This window comes from Lolium rigidum, chromosome 2 (genome assembly GCF_022539505.1).
Source record: "Lolium rigidum isolate FL_2022 chromosome 2, APGP_CSIRO_Lrig_0.1, whole genome shotgun sequence".
NCBI classification, from domain to species: Eukaryota; Viridiplantae; Streptophyta; class Magnoliopsida; order Poales; family Poaceae; genus Lolium; species Lolium rigidum.
In genome coordinates, this window is record NC_061509.1 from 128,400,724 (window position 1) to 128,411,718 (window position 10,995).

The 10,995-nt window shown below is 42.2% G+C and overlaps 1 protein-coding gene across 1 annotated transcript; it reads right to left on the reverse strand.

Moving 5' to 3' along the window:
• Positions 1-330: 330 nt before the first annotated feature.
• LOC124687222 (germin-like protein 2-4) lies at positions 331-1,249 on the reverse strand. The gene has a single exon (XM_047221031.1). It carries the CDS (start codon positions 1,154-1,156, stop codon positions 476-478), a length of 681 nt encoding a protein of 226 aa, XP_047076987.1. The 5' UTR covers positions 1,157-1,249; the 3' UTR covers positions 331-475.
• Between the last annotated feature and the right edge of the window lie 9,746 nt (positions 1,250-10,995).

Consider the following 10,995-nt stretch of genomic DNA (forward strand, 5'->3'; position numbering starts at 1 on the left):
CGACCGCTCTTTGAGTCGAGTTGTAGTTTTCAGCATCTTCTATGCAAATCATGATCATCTAAATTTGTTCTATACAGCCTAGTACTGTGGCTCTTGTGCTGTTTTGAGCTTTGTAATCTCTTACTAGAATCGTTAATGTTAACATATCTTTTATGTTAAAAACAACCCATACATACGAAATGCAGACTGACCACTGTGCGTGTTGTTTTAAAGAACAACACACATCAAACAGCTGGCCAATCACTAGTGATCGGCCGTCTCATTTTTAAACAATAATAACTCATTCATGCCTCAGCTCTCAAATCTTGTTAGCGATAATTATGACGCGTGTTAGCAACCACCGCAATAAGATGCACGTTAATAAAAAAATGAAAACAAATAGTATACCCATACTCTCACTGACAATAGTCTACCTGTCGTAATCATGCACATACGCCCACGCCCGATGAGCCAAGGAAGCAAATAATCCAATAAACTAGTCCTCAATCTCTGTTTTCTTGGGCGGTCCGAACTTGCTCTCGATCCGGCGGAGCTCGGCCGGGGTGAGCCCGAAGGACCTCTCGAGGACGGCGTCCCTGATCCCGGAGCCAAAGACGGTGGCGGGGATGCGCACGATGCCAGGGTTCTCGCTGTTGAAGCTTCCGTAGACGGTGGCCGGCGCGTCGCCGACGTTGAGCTGGAAGTGCACCATGCCCCGCGGGAAGACCATGACGTCCCCCTTGTCGAGCACCTTGGCGAAGAGGCGGCCGCCGGTGTCGACGAAGCCGGCGTAGACGCGGCCGGCGAGGACGAGCGCCGTCTCGGTGGCGCGCGGGTGGTAGTGGGGCGGGTTGACGCCGCCAGCCGCGGAGAGGTCGGCGCGCGCGAAGGACATGCCCAGGGTGTTGAGCCCCGGAAACTGCGCCGGCGTCACGGACACCCCCGCGAAGCCTGTGGCCGCCGAGAAGTTGCCCGCGGCGCGCACGCCCGAGAAGGCGAAGTCGCCCGCCGTGAGGTTGGCGGGGTTCCTGCACGGGTAGGTGCGCAGGAGGCCGAGCTCCACCGGGCGGCCGCGCCCGGGGTCCGGCACGCAGAAGTCCTGCAGCGCGTCCGGGTCGGCCATGGCCGCTGCAGGGAGCAGCACGGCGAGGAGGAGGAGAGCATGGTGGCGCGCCATTCCTGCAGGTTCCTCGCGTCTACTGGACTGATCAGCTCGGCAGCTCAATTGTTGACTGGTTCCTCTTTGGTTTGCGGAGATGCAACTGCCGGCAGTGATGGCTGGGGAGGAATGCAACTGGGGGCCAACTAAATATATAGACAGGCCGCTACTGTGTGTACTACTAGCATGTACTGTACTGTATTTTCGTTGCGCAATACACATTCAGAAGTATCTCTTGTGTTTGGTGGCACGTGTGCAGAGTCGTAAAGTGCCAACTTTTGGGAAGTGCGGTGCAGAGATGGGAGTATGGAACAGATACGGCGCGTGGAAAATTATTTTGCAGCATCTTGGAAGAAGCAGAACATGGGCCCATTAGACTGACTGCTTGCGATGGTTCGCCATATCTGACCGCAAAAGTCGTTCAAATCGTCCAGCCAACTGTGCGTACTCTACGCGTCAAAGAGGTACCGGAGCCGACGTGGTTCTTATACATCGTGTCAGCCAACTGATGTCAGGGACGGAAGAAGGAGGGCCAGGTTGCTGATGATCGGCGAGGTAGGGACTCTCGGTAATTAGATCAACTTAATTATATGCATGCAAATTGGTATGAGTGGGGAGTGGCATGCATGACCATTTTAGGTGACTACGCGCTCACCTCTTCATCATCTCTGGGCAAATGATGCTTTCGTGGCGTAGCAGGCTCTTCCTGCGTTGCCCGCTTCCAACCACGGCTACCGCCACCCGAGAGATCCCTTGCCGCTAACGCAACTAGTTCCGGCATCATTGCCAACATACTGATCAGTAGTATATCATATTCCCGCACCTTTATTATCTGCTATTTGCAATCATTGCTATAATTAGTGAACTTACTGTACACTACCACTTCCTCCTTCAAAAATAAGTGAACTGATTTGTGTAGATTTGTATGTATTTAGACGTGTTTCAGTGTGTAGATACATAAGAATCTAAACAAATCCAAGTCACTTACTTGTAGGCAGAGAAAGTACTTGGTGCGACAAGATTTGCACAACAAGGCATGCGAGAGAAACTTAGTGGATGCAACATTTTTGTCATAAACTACTATCTCACCATTGTTTGATTGTGTTCAGTTTGAAATGATGTATAGGATTGTGGATGGCTTGAATATGAATGATGTGTAGACATACCGATTTCTATTTGTTACTTCATCTTTAGGTGCTTGTCTGTATTATGGAAATCACATGCTTAACTTGATTTGAATGTCAATGGCAAGCTTGGCTTGTCATTAATGTCAATGCTGAGCTTAGCTTGACATGCATGCCAACGCCTAGCTTTCAAAGATATCAACGAGTTATGGCAAGCTTATCTTGGCATGCTTGTATTAAGTTGATTGCAACATTCTTTCACCAATGACCAAGACACCAAACGTAACCTTGTTTGAAACGGACATGGAGACTGAGTACGAGAGGGTGTCTTGCCAACTTCCCACACCACCGGTCATCAAAGACTTCCTCCGCATGAAATCATGTGTTGTCGGGCAGGCGGGCGGTGATGGCGATATGCCGAAGGGGTACCCACCGAAGCTTGCCACCTCCACAAATAGTTGCTTCTTCGCTGCTTGGACGTGCATCTATACAAGGATTGTCTACACTGACAGAGCAACTGATGGCACAGGAAAAGGAAACCATGTGACTACACGAAATTCCATCACAAAAATTAACCAAACTAATTAAAACATACTGTACTTCCCTTCCTTAATGATTGGTTAAGAAAGACAAGGTAAAAAATGTCCAAGTCATGCTTGACATACGAGTGAACCATATCATGAAGTAACAGAACCATCTGCCTAGATTATAACCAACCATTACCACTTATACAAATACATCTCTGGAATGATCATTTAAATGAATCACTTACGGTAAACTAGAAATGTATAGACACGGAAACATCGAGAGAGTGATGCAGTAGCCCAGGTCAATTGATACAAAAGTGAAGCAATAATAACAATGCACTGAAGCAAGGCAGACCAAATGCATACCTTTAAAAATCATCTAGGAAAGTCTCCTAGATGATATACATGTATTAACTGTCAAAACTGACAGAATATAGTGACCAATAGGAAGGAGGACATCAATTACAACAACCATGCTGGGTTAATCGAATCACAGTTAACCAACACCAACAGCAGTGCCAAATTTGACATGAATTTATATGAAAAAATAGAGCAAGGCTCGCCCAATAGATCAATGAACAAAACCCTAATCTCATTGACACGATAAGGTCAATCGATCGCGAGAAAGAGTTAGAAGAAAAAATATAGATAGATGGAGGAGTTCATACCTAGCGCATGGGGGCAACTACTGTTGCATGGCAAGGAAGCCCTCACGCGGCAGCAATGACATCAAAGAACCAGGGAAGAAGCCAGCATTCGCCGGCAATGCCAAGACACGTACATTGGAGTACTTCAGGAGCACCACGAGGCCACCCAAGACCTTGAGGAACCACAACGAGGAGTGGAGAAGCTCGGAGAAGACGTTACCCTGAAACCCTTAGTTTGGGAGAGGTGTGCGCAAGGGCGATAGAGGAGAGGAAAATCAGATCGATGTGGAACAAGCGGAGAGTGGCGCGTCGATAACGACCAAGGGCGGTGGTAGGGGCAACCAGAGTTGGCTAAAATCGTGCGGCGTGTGCGGTGGAGATGTAGTCACCATCGGCGCCACGAGAGAGAAGTGAGAGTGAAGGGAGAGAGTGGCGCGGCTGATCTGGGTCATTTTACCCGACTAAGCCGGCTGGCCCGACCTAACCTAGTGGGTTTGGTCCGACTAGTGGGGCCATGGATATTCTAGTACTTTCATAAATCTAGGAAATTCTTTAATACTTTAAATCACTTTCCTATCACTAATAAAATATACAAAATACCCGAAAATCGCCAATAATATATTGTATAAGAAAGATCATTTTTAATAGAGAAGATAATGTTTTTTATATAATAATGTTATTATTGAAAGTAACTTTGAACAATTTGGTTTCCAAAAAGATTCTCTCTAAGTAGTTAAAATTCAAGAAAATCTTAATAAAATAAAAAGTAATTACTTAGATTCAAAATCTAAAGGTGAAGTCAAATGAACTCATTTAAATCTAATAATATTATTTAAATTAAGTAAGACCTAGATAAACCATTATAAAATGGAAAAGTAATCCATTATTAATTACCCAAAAATACAATAACCATTAAAAGAGTGGAAAACTATATTTAAGAGGTAAACACACAAAGAATAAAAATTCATCTCATTACTATGCATCAAAGCATCATATGGATATTTACACATTGTGTTACCAAACAATGATGGTATCTTTTCAGAACTCGAGGTTTCTAGTCATGCCGAAGCATCAAACTGCATTTCCTCAATTTAGGCAAGTTCAAAACTTGCTCATGCCATTGATTTTTTTAAAGAAAATACTTGCAAATTAATATAAGTATCATTCCTGCAGCAATAAACAAAGTTTTACTATTCCAATTATGAATATGAATATGTAGTGGGAGATGAAACCATGGTTTGTGTTGATGGCCAGTTTCCATTGCAACTAGGTTTAGACTCACATAAGACTAACAAAAAATGTAGTCTAGTGATTGTTGCGCCATATATTACACATTAACCATTAGAACTATAATGGATCTAGCTAGGGAAGTCGACTGGATCTTCTTCCTTTCGCATATAACTGATCACTAGGCCTAGCTGGTGTCCTGGGGAGAATTAGTGAGTTGGGATACACACACCTCCCCATCTGATGGGATTAGTGGTCTAGTATCTATGAGGGATTGTAGGAGACTAATGGCTGTGAAATACGCCACTTTTTCTCATGTTTAAACCCTTAGCTATGTCAAAAAATTGACTAAACTTCTCTATAAATGTGCCACTAATGACTAATTATTGCAAGGTGTGCAATCTCTTCTATCTTTGAATTGTGTGCATATAATCAAGTCTTAATGGCAAATGGACCTGCAATTACTAAAGAAAATATCATCACAAGTGCAGCAAAATAGACCAGAGGTCAAAAGTCGGTTCTAGGGAGTTTAGTGGGCACCGGTACGGGCAAGCCCCGCCCGTACTGTCCGCCCGTATGGTGCGCCGTAGCACTCCCGAGGTCAAACCCTATAAGTTCTGTGAAGGGAGACACTCCAAAAAGAGAGCCATTCGTCACCAAACAGGACAACAACCCATCAGATCAATCTACACCACACCGGACATCCACCACCATAGTTCATCCATTTCATCTCCCATCTCCTCCATAGTCATAACCATCACCATTGTAATAGAGATCTCCTTGAGAATTAGCGACCATTGTAAGAATATTATGATTTCAATCCAAGTATTTGCAACAATGATTTCTATCTTTGATCTTGATATCATGTGTGAGTAGTCCTCACAGACTGCAGGTTGGGGTGAACCCTCGCAGCGTTTATATGCATCTAATCTCATGAATATGTGTAGGCATCGAATAGGAGTTTTGCAATCTTGTATCCTTGTCTCTTTGCCTTGATTTGATGATTTGCAGGTACCCATGTCTCTCGGATAGATCAACGGAAGAGGTGGGATGAGGGGAGAACGGTGTTCTATCACGAAACCTCAGTGACATAAAGGGGAAAGTAACGGTACACGTTTAATGATTCGCTCGGGATCAATGGCACAATCATCTAGCTTAATGCTTTGGTCAGTATTCATTTACTTAATAATTGTTGTTACTCGCGGCTGTGCGAACAATGGTTGGACCAAGAGACTCTTGTCACCTCTGGATTTAGCGGCAATAGTATTTACATATGTGCTTCTCAAAAATCTTTTATCACTATTTTATTTACTACACATTTGTACTTCATTTCTATATGTATGCATAGCTGCAGGAGAATCCTTGGCCCTGGCCTATTTCCATCCATTGAACACAACATAAAACAAAGTAAACTAGAAATTAAACCAACTAACAAGTCTTGTAGATGTTTCCTTTACACCACTTTATCAGTTCTTCCCAAGGTTCGATTAAACCTAGGTCTTCTAGGGAAAAAGCTTACAATACTACAATCCATAATCCGGATCGAAGGTATCAGAGACCGTGTCGAGTCTACCGAGGGTGGAACTACACACCTAATAGACCGTCCTAAGTAAACAATGTTGAGGGCGGATGATTGGCTTGGGTCTTATACTACATCTCACACCAAGGAAGTGTGGACGGGAAAGTACGCTTGATTGGTAACAAGGATAAGAATCGCATGTCGAAAAGTAACGCACTCCACGGAGTGTATTTAATTATGGTTTGTCACTACTTATTCGAGGAAAGAACTGTGAACACAACAGGAAAGGAACTTCGTCATGTCCTAGACACCCTTGTGAAGGCTGACGGACATAGCTTTTCAGAATAAAATCAGCATTTTGAAGAAATGTTTACGAAAACTGCATTGGCATATGACTACCTGGTCAACGGTTTAGATAGTGCATCAAACACCATTTTTTAGATGAGATTGTTGAGTACTCTCCTACTAATCCTTTCACTATAAACCCCTTTCTAGACTATGATATCGATGAAGGAGACTACACCGGAGGACTAGAGGGAAGCTACGAGATCAACTACGAAGAGCCTGATCTGTAAGGTAGAGTTGAAGGCGTGGACTATGACATAGTATAAGGAGCTAAGGAGGATGAGACCGAGCAGTAAAGAGATTCTTGAATAGTTATAGAAGAGCTGAGCAGCCTAAAACCTTACTTAAATAAGCTGCAGAGCTCAATGGTAATGAGTTTAGTGATTATGTTGGTTTGTAAGATGTTAAGAGTCGGATTTGAGTTAGAGTGGTATCCTCAATGGACCGATGAGGATATCGAAGATTTGGCTTGTAATAATAAGTGTTTGATATTTGGACCCGCAATGTTTCTGTTTTAGCACTCTAAGGAATCTAATATTTATGGATTAATACTTTCAAAACTATATATTATGTCAAAGAATTGCATACTACAACATGCAGTGGTATGGTGTGTCATCGCATATTGTATGTGGGATGTGTGAGTATATGATGCATGTAAAATGCATACATGACCTTTGTACTTTATTAACATATGAGAATTTACCAATGATCCCCTTTATTTGGGTTATAACTTTGCAAAACAGAAAACCATGTTTTATGCGTTTTTCACTTTCAGAGACCTATACAGAGTCAAATTGAGCTAGGATTTATGGGACGTCATTTTTTCACCGAGAGAAGCATCATGGATTTTTGGACCAGACATGTAAGCCTTGGAGGCCCAAAAGAGGACAGGTGGCGCTCCCAACAAGGGGACCGCGCCACCTAGCCTTTTTGGCCGCCGATCATCCGATTTGCTTGATTCTTTCGTGAACCGATTTATTTTTACCTAAAATCACTATATATATGATCTCCGAGGGTTCTCTGGAGGAGGGCGCCGCAGAAACACAGAAACAGGAAAACGGAGGCTGCAACAACGAAGATTGGAGGGGGAAACTCTATCGGAGCCGCCGCCGAAGGGATCTCCACCTTCTCCAACGTCTTCCTCATCAACACCATGATCAAGGGGGAGTAGTCCACCTCTGGACTACAGGTTTGTGGCAGTAGCTTGATCTATTTCTCTCATGTTCTTCATAGATCTTAGTACCATATGAGCTGCCCAATATTATTATGGTAATATATGTAATTACTATGTGGTGGATATTTATTCTATGATATTATGATATGAGATTTGAATTTACTTTGTGTAAGATGTATTGATAGATGCATATTATGTATCCCGTTTTAAAGTATTGGTTTTGATCCAACTTGTATGCAAGAACATGTATGGGGTGATGTGTGTGTTAGATGGAATATCATGGTTTTAATGATTGAATAGTGACAACAAATTCATGATCTATTATGGCTTTGCCTTTTCTTTTGCTATCTCACTAGGAATAAAGTGAATGCATGAGATATGTTCCTCACGTGACAAAAGTGATGATCTTGTTTGGTCAAGGTAGCACATTGATATTCAAATATTATGTCAAAGTATTATGGCCATCTCTGTTAATTCTTAATACAAGATTGCATGGAGTTTTCCTTTTCTTGTGGAGTATAAGAGAGATGTGTTGCATCATGTCTATGTTAGGACGTGATGCCCATATGAATGTGTATCTTACACATATTAAAGTTATATTCTTATTATTTCATTGATGAATTGTTATTATCCACTACAACTTTAAAGAGAGAGCAGACAAGTGAACCCATAAAATCCGGTCCAATTTTAATCATAAGAAACACCTTTCCATTGCATTTATCTTACTTTCTATTTGCAACACTATTTTAAGCCGAAAATATAAAAATATTTAGTTATCTTATTTACTCACAACACCCAAAAACAATCGATCCTTTACTGCTTTACTTAGTTTACTTTACTTGTCTAGATTATATGACTTTTGTTACTACTTTATATTACTATTACTAATACAAAACCTTGTGCTTGACAACCACACGGTGGAGTTGAGGACACAAGGCTTTATTTTATTTTACAGAATTGCTAGAGGAAGAGATGGAGAGACAAATCTTTACCCATTCTGTGTGAGAGTTCGATATAAACCCTCGGGTGACCCTTGTGGGGAAAATACACTGCACTTGGAGTCCCAACTTCACCAGTATAGTGGTGTCCTCTGTATAAATTGTCAATAGTCAAGGAACGTGCTACTGGTGGGACACACCAGTTAGGAAATCCATGTCTGAAAGGGAGCACGTCATACTTGACTTTTATACAGTGTGGGACCAAATAATAATGTCACTTTTAATGCACAACCCCGCTCCCCAAGCGCGGCATTATTAAGCGTTGTTATTGCGTGACACCAACCACAACACAATGTGTGCCTATATGTACTCATTCATGGCGCATAAATATCCAACTTCTTATCTAGTAACCACGAAGCATATGCCTGGTAAAAAATTGTAGGAATTTGTTTTACTTATGCTGTCTACAATATCCGCCAGGTATGGGTGGGCGGGGGGGGGGGGGGGGGGGGGGGGTGTTCATTAGTGGTAGTTTCATTTGTTTGAGCTTGCGCGGGAAATCCAACATCTTGTGATTCCCTTAATGCATTACTCTATGAATCCATGAAAATGTTGTCGCTTGAATTCTAGTAAATTGTATTTGCATAGTATTAGAGAGATCTATTGCATCATCTCTATGTTAGAACATCTTGCACATATACATGTTTCGCTTTATAACATGACACCTGTGTATAATTCATTGCGATTTATATTACATCATCATTGGTACTATTCGAGAGAGAAATCAAGTCAACCCATGAACCCAAGTTCACATTTTTACATAAACTATATTGTGCTTGTCCTTTTGCATCTTATAGGATTAGGTTATCTATGAAAGAACGTTATTTACTGCTTTATTGCATTTGACTTTGAAGCATCAAATCAATCCTTGTTGTTTTTTAATTTGTCTACTGCATAGAAACTAAATTTGTGACACTCTACTTTGAGATAATATTTGGCTTTACCATATTGCTCACTTGGTTTGATACTTCATACTTTTACACCGAAATATGCTAAAACTATTGCTCGCGGTTGGGTGTAATCAAATAATATTTTTGGCACCATTACCGGAGAGCGTATTGCTGATTATTTTATTCTTGTTTATCCAGACATTAGCATTAATTTCATTTTTTGCATTTACTTTTAAATATATCACAACACATAAAATTAGATTAGCCTTTAATATTTATGCTAGCTGTGGAGGGGATTTGTAGAACTTCTTGGCGAAAACTATGTTAATGTTCAAAATTCTCGGGTATTTACAGAATATCTCTCATCTCAAGAGGCAATGCTTATAGAAGGGTTGATGATAAACTTGAACGAACTTGCAAAAAAATCGTGTGAATTGTGTGGAAGGGTTGACGAAAAACTTGATTGAACTTGCCAAAGAATTTTGCAGTAGTGCCCTTAAGCCCTTCGGATCTTGCTCATCTCACGTCCTTCCTCACGTATATCAGTTATGCAATATGTTGGCGCCTTTCAGCTGTTCGATCAACTGCCAATGTTGTTGGCAGCTTCAAAAGTTTGTCAGGTAGGTTTGTTCGTAGTTCCCCACCAGCAAGGTTTTGTTTCTCTCTATCCCACTTCAAATAGTTTTTTTAGCAAGAGATGTTGCTAATTGTGTGGATAGAGCATCCACCTTTTTTGGACCGATAGAGGGCTCACAGGCGGGAGGCAGGAGGCTGTGCGACATCACCCGAATTTGTTTGAGGCAGTTCTGAAGAGGGTGGTCAAGCTTCGCCTGGTTTTAGTGGAACTTGTTTGTGGATGGTTGGAGGACCTCTCTCCGAACCTCAGTTGCACCCAATGTTTAAAATAGCCGGCTACAGGATATAGCCGCGGCTTCTCAAAACAGCTATAGCCCGGCTATAGCCGGCTATTTAAGAACTTTGACACCTTTTAGCCGCCTAATGCAGTTAGCCGCACCATGCGGGAAAGGCTATAGCGGGCTATAGCCCGGCTATTTTAAACTATGTTTGCACCTGCCATGAGAAGACTGGCAATGGAAGGTTGAGTCCTAGGGGTGTAGGGATTCTGGCTTGGTGATTTATGACTTCGAAGAACAGAATTGGCAAGTGGGGGAACATCACTGGAGGAACTCAGTGTCTAAACTTGCAGGGTAAAACCCTAGATCTGGCCTTAATTGGTTGTGCTTAGCAATGACCTTGTTGAAGGCATTGTTTTTTGAGTGCGGACTTTCTTCGGGGTTCAAACCTATGGTCTTTGTTCAGGACGATGATGGTGCTTGTGCACTATTCCTTCTCGGAGGCATTACTTTTGGAGTTGATGGTTTTCTGGTGCTGTCTTGGTGGTGTTT